Here is an 18,891-nt window from a genome sequence, read left to right on the forward strand (position 1 = left end):
AATTGAATATTAGATTGTATGATGAGGAGAGACAGAAAAGAGAAAGACTGCAACAGAACAATTGACATAAACCCCCCAAAAACCCAGCCAAAACTGAAGAAAGATTGAGGCTGCAGAGAGGAAAACAGGATAAAGGACATAAGTGACAGGAAGTAAATTGCTCCGAGCTACAGACAGAAAGGAAAAAGGATAGGGGAGGGAAAAACAGAAGCGTTCCACTTAGACAGCGTCCTTGGAGAATGCCTGATGCCTGTCGGACAGAAGGGAAAGGAGGAGTGTGAGTGTATGTGTGTGTAACCCAGGCTGACCGGTGTACTCCGCTGTTACACATGACGATGTGACACGCTCCCAGGCGGCTGCAAAGCTCCGAGGCCACGGTGAGCAGCCCGACTCCAGACGCTCCACAGGCTGTATACTGGCACGCAGCCGTCCGCCGACACGAGATAAAACTTTCCATCAGTCTGTACAACTCATCCAGAGCATTCAGAGGACGCATCAGCTACAAAAGACAAAGAATAACATTACAATAAAATTACATGTCAAAGGAATAGTTCAACCAAAAAGGATAACTCTCTCACCACACTCTGATGTTCCAAACCCACGGTCTGAAAAATCAAAGTTCCAGTAGAAGAGTTTCACAGCGATAGCACAGAAGAACCAATTTTTTCTTAATCCAAAAAACATTTAATAATCCAAAGACCCTTTTATGTACCTTTTGTGCAATGCAAAGGTTCCATTGATGTTCAAGTTACTTCGTAGAACAAGAGCATTTATTTTTAAAAGTACATATAATTTGCCTTCATCCGTGAAAATCGTCTGGAATGCTTTACCATACAATGACAGTTCATAGTGACCAAGCAAAAATAAATGAATGAAGAACAAACGAAATAAAAAAAAAAACTAAAAAACAAATAAATAAATAAGAGAGGTTCAGCTGATTTGTGTTCTATAATTCAAGTAATATGCCGCCATGAAATCTTTTCAAGTGAGCTTCTTGACTTGACGTGAACTGTTGTGAATGGATCATTTAGTCAGTGAGTTGAACTCGAAAAACGAATCAGTCCGATTCCTGAATTAATCATTCAGTCTAGCTTGTGAACTGGTTTGTCAACTGGTTTATTTAAAAGAATTGACTCAAAGGAACAAATAATTAGCAAACTGGACTGATTTGTTTCTAGGATTCAACTCACTGACTCACAAATCATTCTCGATTGAACTGTTGAGTGACTCTGAAGATTTTTGAAAATTCACCTTTTGTTATGTTCACTCAAAATATAAGAACATCTGGGTTTGGAATGACATGAATGTAATTAACTCAGCAGGTTCCTTTTTTTCATAATTGAGAATCAATAAATGCATTCAATAAATAACTAGCTTCACTGCCGTAAACACAGACTTCCCACAAGTCCCTTCAGATCCTATAGTAAGTGATAGCACATACCTTGTCTATGAAGGCTGCTTTGGGAGCCGAGCTGTGGGAAAGGTTCGATTTATCCAGATAAAAGGCCCTACGGATGATTAATACAGACATACAGGTATTAGTGTAAGCAATGAACATTCAAAGACCAATGATTATATATACAAGTTACATGTGATGTCCTGTGAAATATAATTTTGGATTTAATTTACATTAAAAAACAGCTGGTTGCAAGAATTATTTATTCTACAAACAAAGCAACTGGGAACTCTATTTTGAAACAACACATATCAACAGTACTCTGGGATTCATTCCAGATGTCAATTACTGCCTGCAGTAACCATAACGGACATAGGTGGAAGTAAAGTAGTTGAAAGAGAATGAATGTGACCGTATTCTGGTCAATACGAATATGAAAAAAAATAAAAATAAAAATAAAAAAATAATAATAATAATAATAAACTAAAAGCATAATTGTTTTATTATTTATTTGAAAGTATTTCTATATTAATAATAATCATTTTTTTATTTAATATTATTTTATTTTGTTTATATATAGTATATGCAGTGGTGGACAGTAACGGAGTAGCTTTACTTCGTTACTGTACTTAAGTACATTTTTCAAGTATCTGTACTTTACTTGAGTAATTTTATTTTGAGTAACTTTTACTTTTACTTCACTACATTCCGAAGCATAAAATCGTACTTTTTACTTCACTACATTTCATAAAACATATCGTTACTCCCTATAATATATCACGTGCTCCGAGACGCAGAAGCGGTGTCTGATTCATCATGAACGAACTGAGTCTTTTCAAAATAAACTTTTAAATCGGATCGCGAATCACACCAAACGATTCGTTTAGGAATTAGAATGATCCGAATGCAGCTGTTCTGGAGTCGACCACTCACTGATTCAAATGAACCGTTTAGTGCGAGTCTCCAGAAGTAAGAACCGGGAGATCTTGTGAGCGCGCGTGCGTCTGATGTTGCTAAAAAAGTAAGTTATTAATGTCGAAATTTAGGATTAATTATTGTAACTGAAAATCATATTTAGTTCAAAATTTTCAGTTGTTTGGGAACTAAATCCGTTGTAAAGAGTGATCTATTTAAGCCTACTGAAATGCTCGAGTGCAGACACATCAATTTTAGGTAAAAAAAAAAAAAAAAAAAAAAAAAACTTTAAATAACACAGATTAAATACAGTAACTCATGCACGTTCAAATTCCCCGCTGCCATAATGTTAAAAGTTTTATTAAAATGTCCTATGTGACGTCTGTTTTTATATTGTTTATCAACAGTAACGTTATACATATGTATATTGTTTGGATTAACTAGACGAGTAGACAGACATGAATGTTTATTCATAACCGTACTGAAAATAAGTAAATATTGTTAGCTGATGCTAACTGTCTAGCTAACAAGCTTGTTGGTGCTAAGTTGAGGTAATTTTTATAAATAATGTCCAAATATTTTTATTCAATCACCTATAGAGAGAGAGAGAGAGAGAGAGAGAGAGAGAGAGAGAGAGAGAGAGAGAGAGAGAGAGAGAGAGAGAGATTACATTTGGGGAGAAAAGAAAGGATGTGATGTTCAGAACATGGTAACTACAGTAATTATTAAAGTGGGAAGAGATGCACCCTGTTTGGCCAGGGTAGTTTTTAAACCATAGACAAGGTTTGAGAAGGAAAAAATCATTATGAAAATATAATTATATTTTCCTTGATGTTCTTCCTAACTTCAGGCCTTATTATCATGTCATATATAAAGTTACAGTACAGACCAAAAGTTTGGACACACTTTCTCATTCAAAGAGTTTTCTTTATTTTTATGACTAAGAAAATTGTAGATTCACACTGAAGGCATCAAAACTATGAATTAACACATGTGGAATTATATATGGAATTATATTAATAACAAAAAAGCTTGAAACAACTGAAAATATGTCATATTGCAGGTTCTTCAAAGTAGCCACCTTTTGCTTTGATTACTGCTTTGCACACTCTTGGCATTCTCTTGATGAGCTTCAAGAGGTAGTCACCTGAAATGTTCTTCCAACAGTCTTGAAGGAGTTCCCTGAGAGATGCTTAGCACTTGTTGGCCCTTTTGCCTTCTGTGTGCGGTCCAGCTCACCCCTAAACCATCTGGATTGGGTTCAGGTCCGGTGACTGTGGAGGCCAGGTCATCATCACTCTCCTTCTTGGTCAAATAGCCCTTGATGCCTTCAGTGTGACTCTACAATTTTCATAGTCATGAAAATAAAGAAAACTCTTTCAATGAGGAGGTGTGTCCAAACTTTTGGTCTGTACTGTAACTTTGATGTTCTGTAAAACAAACTTTAAAATACTTTGTTGTTACTGGTGAAAATCAGATGGTCATCTCTGTTTTCTCTCAGGTACATCACAGTGTAAGCTTCACACTGAACATTACTCTCATCAGCGTAGTCCATATCAACAACAAAAATATATCTTGACTCCATATAGTGGTTATTTTGGAAAAAATCCCAGGTATTTTGAGCAGTAGGATTATAAAAAAAATATGTGCTAATATAACATTAAATTAAGTAGCCTATATAAAATTGCAAACATCTATCTTTCAGTACTTTTTTACTTAAGTACATAAAAAATTGAGTACTTTTGTACTTTCACTTGAGTAAGATTGAAAAAGGAGTACTTTTACTTTTACTGGAGTAATATTTTACTATACGTATCTGTACTTTTACTCAAGTACTTGATTTGTGTACTTCGTCCACCACTGAGTATATGGTAGGTAGGTATGTGCAGAATAGCCCAGTTTGTTAGTAATTATCACCCTTTTATTGTAATTATGCAAAATCCTGCCTATTTTGTAGTGCTGGTTCTCTGGCATATTGAAGCACATGTTTATTGTCAGGTAAATTAATCTGCCATCTGCATCCAGCCGGGGAGAAATTTATCATGATAATATTCTCATTTGACGCAACATTAATATTATTGTTAAATAGTCAACGATATTAATCCTTGACTGATTGGAGCAGATTATAAGGAAATGTGAAACTAGAAGTGTGTGGCACTATTACAGACTATTAATACAGTCAAATTATGTTTACAAACGCAGACTCAAGTATTCTCTCTCTCAAAGAAATAAACGAATCATAAGCTGCCATCAAAAGATCCTACTCACCCTGCATAATGATTGAGGCAGCTCACGTAAGTGTAATGGAAAGCATTAAGCAAAGTTTTTTAGAAACATCCTGAGGCCATCAGCTTAAAGCACTAAGATCTTTAAACACTAATTCCACTGATTTACAAAAGCACCCAACATTTGTTGCAAAGTGCATTGCAATGCTCTGTAATAAAAAAAGGAATGTATGTGATCATGGTATACTAGTTTCATTACCAAACTTTTGAATGGCTTTGTAAATATTAGTAAGTATTAGCATTATTATGATTATTTTTATTAATATCCCATTTAAATGTACATTTTATTATATTTATTTGTAAAGCAGTGAGAAGATATGATTAAACCTTTCTAGTATACACACACACACATATATATAGTATATATTTCTGATATTTACTGACCCTGACTACAACATAGTGTTGAAAAGAAAAAAACAGAGAGAAGGAGATGAGGCAAAAAGAAATTGAACTCTGTAATTTCAGTCAAGAAGATAAATGCCTCGCAGACTGCCGACACAAGACCTTCACAATCCACCAGTTCTGTGTCGGCTGCTTGATCATTTATGTGAAGTTCCTGCCTCTGAAGTCCATGTCACCCTTCCTGCAGATGGCCTAAAGTCTCAGAGTAAGCCATGGCCACATCCATCAGCAAAGTCTCCAAAGATGTCCTTGTCTGGCCACATCAGAGCAGGATTTTAAAAGTGCTCTGCAACCCAGGCCCACACCGAGTTTGAATGAAATCTATCAAGGACTCTTTATGAAAGAAAAGTATGAAAGCCACATATTATTATAAACACAATTTATTATGAGGGGGTAATAAAGAACAAAGTTGTGCTATGCCAGTAAAAGTTGACTAAAATGTCCAAGATGTACTGTAGATTAGTTTGTTTCTTCATCATAACAGATTTGGAGAAATTTTGCATTACATCACTTGCTCACTAATAGATCCTCAGCTGTGAATGGGGGCCGTTCAACCATCTGATAAAAACATCACAATAATCCTTAACTGATGGACAAGAGCACAGATTATCATTTAAAGGGTTAGTTCTTATTTCTTAATTAATAACTTACCCTCATGTTGTTTCAAACCCGTAAAACCTCTGTTTATCTTTGGAACACAGTTAAAGATATTTTAGATTTAGTCCGAGAGCTCTCAGTCCCTCCATTGAAGCTGTGTGTACGGTATACTGTCCATGGTGAAAGGTAAGAAAAAAATCATCAAAGTAGTCCATGTGACATCAGAGGGTCAGTTAGAATTTTTTGAAGCATCGAAAATACATTTTGGTCCAAAAATAGCAAAAACTACGTCTTTATTCAGCATTGTCTGCTCTTCCGTGTCTGTTGTGAGAGAGATTTCAAAACAAAGCAGTCTGGATATCCGGTTCATGAACTAATCATTCAGTTCACCAAATCGAACTGAATCGCTTTAAACGGTTCGCATCTCTAATACGCATTAATCCACAAATGACTTAAACTGTTAACTTTTTTTAATGTGGCTGACACTCCCTCTGAGTTCAAACAAACCAATTTCCCGAAGTAATTCATGTACTCAAAAAGTACACTGACTGAACTGCTGTGAAGAGAGCAGGTGAAGTAATGCAAAATCTCTCCAAATCTGTTTCAATCAAGAAACAAACTTTCTTTTTTCACACAAAGAAATGGTTTGAACTGTTCCTTTAAGTCACTGTGAATCACGACCTGATTTTTCTGCACCAGTACAGTTTGATGTAGTGTGCCTCTCACTTCAGACTTTGACTAAAGAGTCCACTGATTTAAAATAATAGCCTTCTGTGCCACTCAAAGTACCACACACCAGACGGGCAGAACGGGCCTCAACGCATCACAAAACCAAACATCCAAGTCTGGCAGGCTCAAGCAGCACCAGATGAAGCTGACGATTTATGTTACTAGATCAATCACCCATCCGCTGTTCAGTTTCACGGCAGAGACACCAACTCATGCCAACACTTCACTACTGAGAACACTGCACTGACAGGGGGTGTGTATGAAGGTACATGTAGGGGTGAGAGAGGTTCCCACAAAATACCATCCTACATTTTTTACATTAATTTTACAGTTTTATATGTTACTTCAGTATATTAAAATGAATACAACTGTACTGTACATGCCACATATTTTGAAATACACTGAACACAATTATAAATTGAACACTTTTGTTTTTATCCCCATTTTTCATGAGCTGAACTCAAAGATCTAAGACTTTTTCTCTGTACACAAAAGGCCTATTTCTCTCAAATAGTATTCACAAATCTGTCTAAATCTGTGTTAGTGAGCACTTCTTTGCTGAGATAATCCATCCACCTCACAGGTGTGGCATATCGAAATGCTGATTAGACAGCATGATTATTGCACAGGTGTGCCTTAGGCTGGCTACAATAAAAGGCCACTCTAAAATGTGCAGTTTTATCACACAGCACAATGCCACAGATGTCGTAAGTTTTGAGGGAGCGTGCAATTGGCATGCTGACTGCAGGAATGTCCACCAGAGCTGTTGTCTGTGAATCGAATGTTCATTTCTCTACCATAAGCTGTCTCCAAAGGTGTTTCAGAGAATTTGGCAGTACATCCAACCGGCCTCACAACTGCAGACCACATGTAACCACACCAGCCCAGGACCTCCACATCCAGCATCTTCACCTCCAAGATCATCTGAGACCAGCCACCCAAAATAATTTCTGCACAATTTCTGCACAAACTGTCAGAAACCATCTCAGGGAAGCTCATCTGCATGCTTGTTGTCCTCATCGGGGTCTTGATCAGACTGCAGTGGGGTCCAATGATATTACAGTTTTTCTCAATTGCTAACACACCAATGACACACCCATCAGAATCCCAGATAATATAAAAATGGCCACAGGTGATTATTTGCTTTGGAAAATGGACCCCAAGAGCAGAAAGAGGTTGGAGACAAAAGGGGAAAGGGGCCAAAGAACACTTGTTCCTGACTAAATATGGGCAACAGTAGTTGACCATGTTCTTGTGTATGGGATGACCACGAGGGGAAGCTTGCCAACGAGTTCAGCCAAATGGGAAATGAATCACAGTCGCATATATCATTCAAACGTTTAGAGAAGAAAACAGGTACCTGATATTTGTCAACGACACTGTGCAGTAATCTAATAATTTAGAAATAGTTTAGATTTAGATGAGAGAACCTTAATTTTTCTTTTGTGTACAGTACTGTATCAAATGCTGTACATCCTTAACTCATAACTGTCAAATAGATTTGTTGCTCAGTATTAGTTGTTCTTATATGTAGCCTACTGTATTTTTGCAGAACTGAGAGGTGACTGCCTGGGGAGGCAGGAAACGTATGGCCATTTCTTATAATGCAATTAGACTTCATGAAATACAGAGAATAATTATTGAAGATCCACATGCCTTCGTTTGATCTTATACGTATTTCTACAATTGACTAAATCCTGCATCGTAACAGACTTTGAATGAATCAAGTACATAGGGTGACTTTTGGAAGGAGTTCAGAGCAGGTCAAGAATCAGCGAGTGTATTATGTGCAAGTTTTAAGTTTAACTCACTAATGTGTAATTTACTGTAGTGCTGTGATTTGATAATGTACTCTTGCAGGTAAAGTGATTCTTATTGCTTACTGAACACATGTACTGTATTCAAAACATGTTTTCGCAGAACATGTTCAAGTTTGATGGCAGAGACAATCTGCATGAATGGCTGGGTTTACAGTAATATAACTAAAAGGAGGAGTAGGGGGCAGAACATTATTGAATGGTATGCCATTGTGGAGGTCCCTGGCCAGCATGGGGGCAATGTGACACTGTGCGCTGCCATCAGTCACCATGGGGTTCTCCACCATCATGCTACCTTGGGCCCTTACAACATACAACATCTATTGGATTTCCTTAAGCATCTTTATGGTTCCAGCATGAAGCAAGAGATCCAGGATGGGCCGAGCAGCCTCAGTATGTTGTAATTTGGGATAATGTAAGTTTCCATCATGCTGCTCTGGTCCACAATTGGTTCAATGACCATTCCTCAATTCCTTTTTCTGCATGGCAGTTGAAAGTTTATGATCGAAGCCTGTGTGGTTACATTGCTTAGAGTCAAGTGCCGTAAAATGTTATCAAAGGTAGTGCATAACAACAAAACCCCCTGTACTGTGAAAATGATTTCTGGTTCTGGTGGGCTTACTGCGATTAAAGGCAGCTATTCATGCAGGCAAATGTAATCCATTAAAACAGAGGACAGTGTTATCTATATTAGAATGTGATCTGCTGTACTGGTCTGTGTGTGGTGAATGTGGGACCCTCCTGTAGGAGTCGTAACTCAGCATTGGTCTTTACTTTAAGGCACACTGAGCAGTAACTGATGGCCTGTGTTTTCTCTCCATGGGCTCTTGTGAGAGACTTTAATGGAAATGCTGGAAAGGATCCAAGGATGGGCCAATCTCGCAGCACCTCTGTTCTCTGGGTCTAAAAGCAAATTGCAGCCACCGTTTCATCTTAAACCCTAAAAAAAACATCACTTTTGACCCTACAGTATTTCACAAGCATTACCCAATCCCAGTGTGCTTTTGGGTCTTCAGGCATGATTACACATTGATGCATGAATACAGTGTGCTTCACTGGGACCATGATAGTGTTTATATATATAACAGTACAGACCAAAGGGTTTGGACACACCTTCTCATTCAAAGAGTTTTCTTTATTTTCATGACTATGAAAATTGTAGAGTCAGACTGAAGGCATCAAGGGCTATTTGACCAAGAAGGAGAGTGATGGGGTGCTGCGCCAGATGACCTGGCCTCCACAGTCACCGGACCTGAACCCAATCGAGATGGTTTAGGGGTGAGCTGGACCGCAGACAGAAGGCAAAAGGGCCAACAAGTGCTAAGCATCTCTCGGGGAACTCCTTCAAGACTGTTGGAAGACCATTTCAGGTGACTACCTCTTGAAGCTCATCAAGAGAATGCCAAGAGTGTGCAAAGCAGTAATCAAAGCAAAAGGTGGCTACTTCGAAGAACCTACAATATGACATATTTTCAGTTGTTTCACACTTTTTTGTTATGTATATAATTCCATATATAATTCCACATTTGTTAATTCATAGTTTTGATGCCTTCAGTGTGAATCTACAATTTTCCTATATGAAAATAAAGAAAACGTTGTTTTATTTCTTTCTTTTTTTATTATTATTTTACACCCATGGTCTTACATTTAATTTAAGTTTGGCTAATATTGTGACCTCTGCCAGTGTGGTTTGTTTTTATTGGGTTTCTCTGAGTTCACCATTGCATCATGGTCATTATCAGGTTGCCAGGCCATCATGGCTTTAAGTCGACCAATAAATCTACAAATAGCACCGTGCCTCAACTGCCACCATGACCCAAATCATGGCCTCAGCAAACTTGAACTAATTACAGATTTACAAACATGATGTCATGGTGGTTCTTTCCAAGCTGGCACAAAAAGCACTCTAACAGACACACACAAATATATTTTAGCTCATGTTTAGGTGTCTTCCCATTAAGAGCAGATCGCTCAACTGATTTCAGCTTTTACACCAACTTCTAGACATGTTATTAGCCAAGTGTTGAGTTTTTACCAGCTGATAAGTACAGCCATTAATCCAGCTGTCTAACACACATCCCGCATTGCAGAAATCTAACATTCGTCTAGAGTGCTACAAGAACGAGCTATCCATCTGTATCAAACCCACCACATCCACATGACTCGCACCGCAGAGAACCTAAAAAAAAAGTCGCACTTCAGTAACTCAGCAAAAAACAAAGAACTTGTGGGCATGTGGAGTTTAGATTTCAAATCAGCTGTGAACGCCTTGTTTAGGAAAACAATCAAAAACCAAGTGTATTTTTAGTCTACAAGCTCGTAGAATGAATCTAACAATCCGCAGAGCTTGAAATGAAGCCCAATTGACTTAAAAGAAGCTGGCTGGCTCTTTTTGGCTGTTCCTCGTCAGAAAAATCAGTCACCACATACAGATCTGATGCCACATCAAGGTCTCAAGTGTATTAGTGACTTTTTTATTTTAATTTCCATTCCACATGAAATGGAGCACTGTGCTGTCTCCAAATGTGCTTCCAAGGAAAAAAAGACACAAGTGGAGCTGACATCAACTCTACGGGCTTTTTCAAAAGCTGCAAATATGAGCTAATGTAGTTTTGAATGTAGTACAAATGAAGACATATTTACAACTAATGAAGGAGCAGCTCTGAAGCATTTCATATAACCACTTCTGCCAGTCTACCTGTGTCTCTCTATTCCAGCTGCACCTTTCTTTCACACCACCACTTTTGTCAATTCTCATTCTTGCTATTTCTGCCATGTGATCTCTCTCTCTCTCTCTCTCTCTCTCTCTCTCTCTCTATGAAACATATATGACTGTGAATAAAAAGCTTTGTTTGTACTTAAAACAAATCTGCCAGAGCATTGCTGTGTTACTTCCCAGATAAATCGATGCGTTAAGAATTTGTAGATATTTTAGCCAAACAAGACAGTTTCAGCAGCCGCTACATAGTCTTCATCACATGATCCTTCAGAAATAATTCTAAAATGATGATTTAGTGATCTTGAAACATATCTCATTCTTATCAGTATTGAAAATGTATATATAATTATTTCTGACCGGAAGTGTGTAAGTAAGTACATATCGGTTTTAGGATATTTTATAAACATCTCCATATGTTTGTATTTCTACCGTAATGTTTTAAAAGGGTGGTTAAAAAAAAAAAGATTTATTTTTGTTAATTCAGCCAAATAGCCACTGCAGCCAAAGAGATGAAATACATTTAATGCAACAACATAAATTTAATGCAACGGACAACAGCAAAACTTAATGATGAAACTAAAAGCATATTAAAATCATAGTCAATCGTTGATACTTAAATGTATATTAATTTAAACGGAAAGGCACATAATTGCAAAACTCCCATTTGCATGAGACCTGACGTGTATGTTTTTTTCTGATCAGGTTTATTTCTTGATGATTGCAGTGACCTCATCATCAGTATAGAGAAATAGCCCATGCCCAACTATGTTTTTATAAGCTGTTGACCACCCCCCCCCCCCCCCCCCCAAAAAAAAAATAAATAAAAATAAACACAACCAAATAGAAATAGTAAACAGAGAGTCAATGGAGGGCCTTGTATTGTTTTCCACCCCAGTGGGCGTGGTCTTCAGATTATGACACATTGTGCTCTGTCTCTATAGGCTGACTTAAAGAAGATCTGTAGATAATACTTCAAGATCTCCTTAAAGATATAAACACGGACACACAGACTCCAGTGTAGTTGAAATTATAGCCCAAATATATCCTGGCATATGCTTAAGATGTTTTTTTGTAAAGACAGATGGTGGGTCTTTGTGGTAAGACCGCTGAGTCAATCTGCTGGCTTTACTCTGATGAGCAACAACAGTCATGTCACAACTAATGCACTTCACATTTCAACAGCAATATACAATACGTTTCATCTGGGTTCAATGCAAATATGCCTCTGTTTCATCATGATGATGCTAAAGCAACATATATTTATAACCAGTGTTGGGCAGTAACGTTATTTACTAACGCGTTACTGTAAGTTGATTACTTTTTTACTAACAGAGTAATCTAACGTGTTATAATTTTCAAAATAGTAATTAGAGTACAGTTACAAGCCGAGGTCTCTATACGTACTGCTGCATTACTTTGCTGACAGATTGCAGTGTTTTATTATCTAGAGATTGTAAAAAGGATGTAGCACACGCACTGTCAAGTCAAGTGCCAGTGGATCAGAGGCCTTCTCCCGCGAGACCCGATGCAACAGAGTGCATAGGTAATAGGTGTGTGCTGGATTCGGGAGAGTAAAATGATTCATGGGACTCCAGTAAAAGGAGTATTCTCATCCCACTCAACCACCATCACAGTGAGGAAATTACACAGATGGATGCATCGTCACCAATCATACCTCAGGTCTTAAAAAATGGGATTGCTTCACCTAGTCCTAAAACATAACTAAATATCTAAACATAAAATATCTAAAACAAATAAATTGTTATTAATCAATTGCATAAAAGCAACATGAACTAATATAAAATATAAACGATTAGCAGGAGCAAGTGTATGCAGAGTTTCTATTTAGGCTATAACACGTGTTTGAAATTTGCATGCTCACGTTTCCTCTCATTATAACACACAAATTGTACACATTATGAAATTTTAATTATGCATATATTTATTGTGTTATAACAGAGATTTGTGAGATTACATGAACTGTCTGAGTTGTCTTTTAGAGATTATAAATGCAGTGCTCTTTGCTTGCATTCTGCCAAACCATGCACGCAGTAGCCGCTTGCTTTAGTTAAAAATAGCAGTGTTCTGTGAATGTTGATGCTTTAATAATAAATGTAATAAATTTAATACATTTTTATCGGGGGCGTGTATGCTGGGATTTCATAAATTTCATAGAGAAAAAGTAATGTAACTAGTAATGTAACTAACTTAATGTTACTTTTGAACTTTTAAAAGGAGTCATCAGTATTCAGTAATTTGACTACATTTTCAGAGTAATTTGCCCAACACTGTCTATAACTAATATTTCTAACAGAAATAAATAGGAATGATAATTCTCTTTAGGCATTATAGCTCATCTCAAACTCCAGCTTCCAGTCTAACTTTTATGATAAGAAACATAGTTTGTTATTTAGCGTTCCATTCACGTTATGACTGTACTATTAAAATTTCCATGAGTTCGCTCTGCAGTCCCCATAATCAGCAGTCCACAGACCTCTCTGTATCCCCCAGACTCCAGACATTCTAACATTTTTTGTATTCTTTTTTTATTCTAATAATTACCAACATTAGCAAGGGGCCTGATAATATCAATTGTACTTGTCAGTGAGTTTAGAATGTGACACAATTAAAAATGAAAAATGGCCAATCAATACTTTCAATCATTTACAAAGGCCAAATATGTACAGAACACAGCATAAATAGACCTTTATCAAAAAGGGGATCAAACTGGATCTGACAAGTACATAAATAAATGCAAACATAAAAAATAATTTAGTATTAATAAATATTTAATAATATATATATATATATATATATATATATATTTTTTTTTTTTTTTTTTAAGTGTAGCATAAGTGGTACAACTCCAGTTGTGTGACAAAGACTGTACTTAAAAAGAAAATCTGGCAACCCTACACTTTGGGTGCTAAGACTCATTTTCTCTTTTCTCTTTTTTGCCTCCTCACTCCTCTTGTTCGTCTCTGTCTGCTCTCTCAGTTTACATCTGCTCCACATTACACCAGAAGGCTCCCTGTCAATTCATTTCAAGCTCATCTGCACAGCTTTCTGAAAAAGCCTCTGTCTTGCCATGGATAAGCTGAATCACTTTACCTGCAGGGCCTTTCCACACCTGCATAAAAATCACACAAATCCAAACAAAAACTACAAACCCTGGGAAATCACATGAATGATAAAAATGCTGCCATAAGCACTGTTGTAACTGTATTGCAAATACTCCATTTTCACTATATCTGCCTAATAATAACTGCAGTCTTACAGTGACTCAGCTATATATGAATCATTTATATAATTCATATTATTAACTTATTAACCTATTATATTAAATGTAATAATTTGTGTGTATATATATATATATATATATATATATATATATAATATATATATATATAAAACATAGAATTATTATAAATATTAAAATGACATCAATGACATATATGTTAAAAAATAGTCTTAAAAAGCACTTAAAATCTTGTCAAGACCTTCACCTTCCTATCCATTCAGCTGTGCTTTTTTAACACAAGAATTGAATCGTTCAGGCAACCAACCCACTTACTAGTCTACTTTGAAATTATTAACTCTTGACACTGTCTAAGAAAAAAAATGCAAGAAAATGTAAATGTGTGCAGTGTGTTTAGAATTATGAAAACTAGCATCTAACACGTACAGTCACCTCACTGTCATATCCATATCGGAACAATAACATTCTAAATAAGGAACGGATTTGCCTTTTTCCTCATTCAGTGTTCACACTTCACATTTAGTCAATATAAATGCATCAAGCCAATAATGCCAATACCAATGCTCAGAGAGCAAAGACCAGGATAAGGGATAGAAGGATCATGTTATTAGTGGAATATAGAAAGATTTTTTCGAAATGCCAATATGCTAGAGAGCACAGTGTAGATAATGAGTCAGCATTACAGCCCCAATGCTGGAAAGCCAAACCAAAGCGGTGTTTGCACATAATAGGACAATATTTCTTGAGTAACCCATCATACGTCTTCCTCTGGCCTCAAATCAAGCCAAGACTGTACTTGATCTCTGGTAGAATTGGCAGGCTTGCCTCAATGCAAATCCCAAAAGTAACATGCTCCTATGGCTCACATAATACAATGAAACTTGGCTGACCTCAGCACGCTGTAACCAGTTACAGATGAGATCTAAACCAGATGTTTACCTTGTGAGCTATAAAGCAAACATCAGCTGCTCGGAGAACATCTTATTAGGATCCTACATGATGATTATTTTCCATAAACATATCAAATTCACTCATATTTTGAGTATTAGTGCTGATGTTCAGGGTTTGGAAACAATTTAACATGTTTCGACAGCCATTTGAATGTCCCAAGAGGCCTCTGGAAGACTTAAACATACAACGAAACAACTGAAGGAACATGAAGGCGGTGTAAAACCAGATATGAAAGTGACGTGACATACAGCCAAGTATGGTGACCCATACTCAGAATTTGTGCTCTACATTTAACCCATCCAAAGTGTAGACACACAGCAGTGGGCAGCCATTTATAATGTGGCGCAGTTGGGGGTTCAGTGATTTGCTCAAGGGCACCTCAATCATGGTATACTGACACTGTACATTCACTCCCACCACCTACAATCCCTGCTGGTACGAGACTCGAACCCGAAACCTTTGGGTTGCAAGACCAACTCTCTAACAATTAGGCCATAACTTCCCCAATATCTGGAGTTGACTGGATGGGAATATTCCTGCAGTAAATGCTTTTAGAAAGCCTTCCCTAACCGTTTTGGCAGACTGATGAACTGAACCCATTTTGAGGTCTGGGGGCAAATTCATCTTCATCTCAACCTCAAAAATATTCAAACAGACTGGCATAATAATTACTGATATGTATCTATTTTTAAAGATCTATTTACATTTGTATTTGGTAAATAATAACTTGATTACTGATTTTGTCATTTTATATTTAAGTGGAACTCCCAGTCCAGGTAATCCAACTCAGCAATTATAACCACTTCTCAAAACCTCCCAGTAATTTCATAGCTGAAGTTTGACTGACAGGTGAAGCAGACTTACCTGAGTCTCTTGTAGTACTGCTTGACCTTCTCCAGGGATCCAGCATTGATTTGGGCCTGATATTCTTCCACTGACACATTTTCTCGGTAATAATATCCCTCCATGCTCTCCAAAGCTGTAGAAAGAAAGATTTCGTGAAGCTCTGGAATTTTCTCATACGTTTAACTATGTATTAGTTACTTTATTGTTTTTAAAAAGTTAAGGGAGGTAACTAGCTTCATTTTTAGCTTTTTTGGCTATGCTTCAGGCTAACTGTGTCCATTCAAACACATCGTACCCTGGGTGAACAGGACGGGGTAAATTTTGAAGCTACCGCCGTATCTTAGTCTCTGGGGTAACTGCTGGAAGTAGAACGCCTCTAGGTAGAAACAGACTTTCAAAGCCTGCCGTGTGCCCTCAACTTGGTATGAGATGGGCATGTCTGGAGAAAAAGAAACAAAGCCATCAACAGGATGGAGTCAGAGGGTTTATGAATAAAATATTTCATACCAACACTCTGGTTCCAAGTGACTATTTGAATACTTACGTTAAAGTGGTTATATGATGTGATTAAAATTTTTTATTTCTCTTTGGAGTGTTACAAGCTCTTGGTGTATAAAGAAGATCTGTAAAGTTGCAAAGACTAAAGTCTCAAATCCAAAGAGATATTCTTTATAAAATTAAAGAGTCAACAGCTCGTTCTAAGATGCCCCCACATGTCTACATCATGATGTGGGAAGATTTGCATAACACCGCCCAAATGTTCATGCAAAGAAAGAAGGCGCAACTTTTATCCTCGTTGTTGCAGCCAGCGCCAAGTTGTGGAGACGCTGTGTGTTTCGTTGTGAAAGCTAAACTACTTCGTTTGGTCTTCCAAAAGAGGACACAACTAGAAATCAGTGGTTAAGTTTTATCTACAACACTGTTCCAGAACAGTTCAAACCAAATATTCAGATGTGTGTAGCACATTTTATGGTGGACGTGGACTGTTTCCTGAACAGTAGCCTACAATGGTTCTATGCACAAAGGCTGTTTCTATAAAGTGGGGCAATTCCAACTTTGCAAGGACAGTCTGGTGCTTCTGACTCATAGCCTGCAAGTATGTTTCCATATCTAAAGAATTTGCCACTGATGATTCAAACGTGAGTTTTGAGCAGTGTAGAGTAGCGCTTGTTGATTGTCGTTTCTCAGATCACAAATGCAGACATGGTTATATGTTTACGCAGTGGCGATACAGTGTAAGGTCAATCTAATCAAAGGATTATAGCGCGAGCATTCTAAAATCGTTGGGTTTCGCTGTTAAGTAAATGGTCATATTAACAGAAGTCATAAAAAATACTGATCCGGCTAAAAACGTGAATGACGTCAGGCGCTTTTTCTGCTTGGAGTTGCTCAGTAGCTCAGAGCGCTCCTGCAAAAACGCAAGGCACACAGGGCGCATAAACAGCAAGTAGAAAGCTCACTGCAAACCAAAACAATTTAAAAAAGACGACTCTCACTGCAAAAAAAACGCATTCTATGTGATTGGGGCCTCAGTCATTATAATCAGTAATTATGTTCCCACTGAATGCAACAAATGCCTTGTTTTTAATGGGTTTTATTGTATTTGTCTCATCGTGCCGGGACACACGGCATCACAGTATGTTAAGGGGCGTAACATTTATGTCACACGCTTGAGGAATTTGGCAAATCACAACGCACTGGATAGCTGGCCAATCAGAGCACACCTCTCTTCTCAGAACAATGTGCTTTGCAAAAATCTACATGTTTCAGAAAGGCAGGGCATAGAGGAGAAACAATAATGTACACTAGATGGAAAATAATGTGTTTTTAGAACCTTAAACCACATAAACACATTTCATTACACCAAATACACAAAATAATGTTCTTTTTAGCAACGTCATATGACCCCTTTAAGAAAACAAACACTGCCACTATTTTAAATACATTTGGCTGAGACATACATTTGTAAATGTAATAACAAAAATACTGTAAATTTTTTTATTTTGTACTGATATAATCATGACAGATTTTTGTGTTACATAATGCAGACAAAGGGCCCTATCTTGCACCCAGCGCAATTGACTTTGTACACCGATGCATGTGTCATTCCTATTTTGCACCCGCGCAAAGCGCGCTTTTCCCTCCACAGAGGCACGTCGCTAAACTAGTAAATGAACTTGCGCTCCCTGGGCGGTTCAGCGCAAAAAAGGAGGCGTGTTCTGGCGCAAACAATCCCTGGTGCTATTTTGCTGTTCCATTAAACAATTGCGCCACTGACCAGAAAAAACCTAGTCTAAAGTCAATGGCGCGTTGCACGTTGTTCATTATGCTATTTTAAGGGCGCACGCTTGACCATAATGTATAGCGTGCACAACGCGCATACACTTTGCTCATGTAATCTACACAGATGCAACAGTTATTTTTGCAAATCATAAATTGTTATACTAAAAAAATATTAACACATGAGATGACGGAAATCATTGTGGTGTGCCACGAAGATGTGAACAAAATAGGCATAAATCTAGCTTACAAATTATTCAGGCTAATTATTCTCCCATCCCCATACAACACAACTTCTCTGTCTTTCACTGCTCTTACAAGAACATCAGTCTCCTCGGCTGTGAACCGCTCCTGGCGTGCGCCTGGTAAATACGCCATAATAATAGCAATCCATAATGGAACTTGCGCACCTGCTTTTAAAGGGAATGTTGGATGACGCTCTGATTGGTTTATTTCACGTTACGCCCAAACCACACCTATGAATAATGAAGCTACTTCAGACCAACCCACTTTAGATTTGCGCCGGGCGCAAGAGCCATTTATCCCGCCGGGAAAATAGCAACAGCGCCGAGACCCGCCCACAAACTTACTTGCGTTTCGCGCTTTGACACTTGCGTTTCAGATCGTTAAAATAGGGCCCAAAAACTTGGAAACATTCTGTAAACATTCTAGTAAAATTAGTTTTAAAATTATGC

General features: G+C 37.5%; 1 protein-coding gene across 3 annotated transcripts in view; it reads right to left on the reverse strand.

The window, feature by feature from the left end:
• LOC127946207 (phosphatidylinositol 3,4,5-trisphosphate-dependent Rac exchanger 2 protein) overlaps positions 1-18,891 on the reverse strand; it is a 144,202-nt gene that overhangs the window by 33,075 nt on the left and 92,236 nt on the right. The window contains exons 34-37 of one of the 3 annotated variants that reach the window (XM_052542607.1): positions 16,212-16,355; positions 15,935-16,049; positions 1,442-1,508; positions 309-499 (exon numbers count right to left, since the gene is read on the reverse strand). In XM_052542607.1, coding sequence (XP_052398567.1) covers positions 309-499; positions 1,442-1,508; positions 15,935-16,049; positions 16,212-16,355 — 517 coding nt within the window. Of the gene's footprint in view, positions 1-308; positions 500-1,441; positions 1,509-3,383; positions 5,252-15,934; positions 16,050-16,211; positions 16,356-16,460; positions 16,540-18,891 lie in introns of those variants that run through there. The other 2 variants (XM_052542608.1, XM_052542609.1) reach the window with 2 other exon arrangements.

Source organism: Carassius gibelio, chromosome A24 (genome assembly GCF_023724105.1).
Source record: "Carassius gibelio isolate Cgi1373 ecotype wild population from Czech Republic chromosome A24, carGib1.2-hapl.c, whole genome shotgun sequence".
NCBI classification, from domain to species: domain Eukaryota; kingdom Metazoa; phylum Chordata; class Actinopteri; order Cypriniformes; family Cyprinidae; genus Carassius; species Carassius gibelio.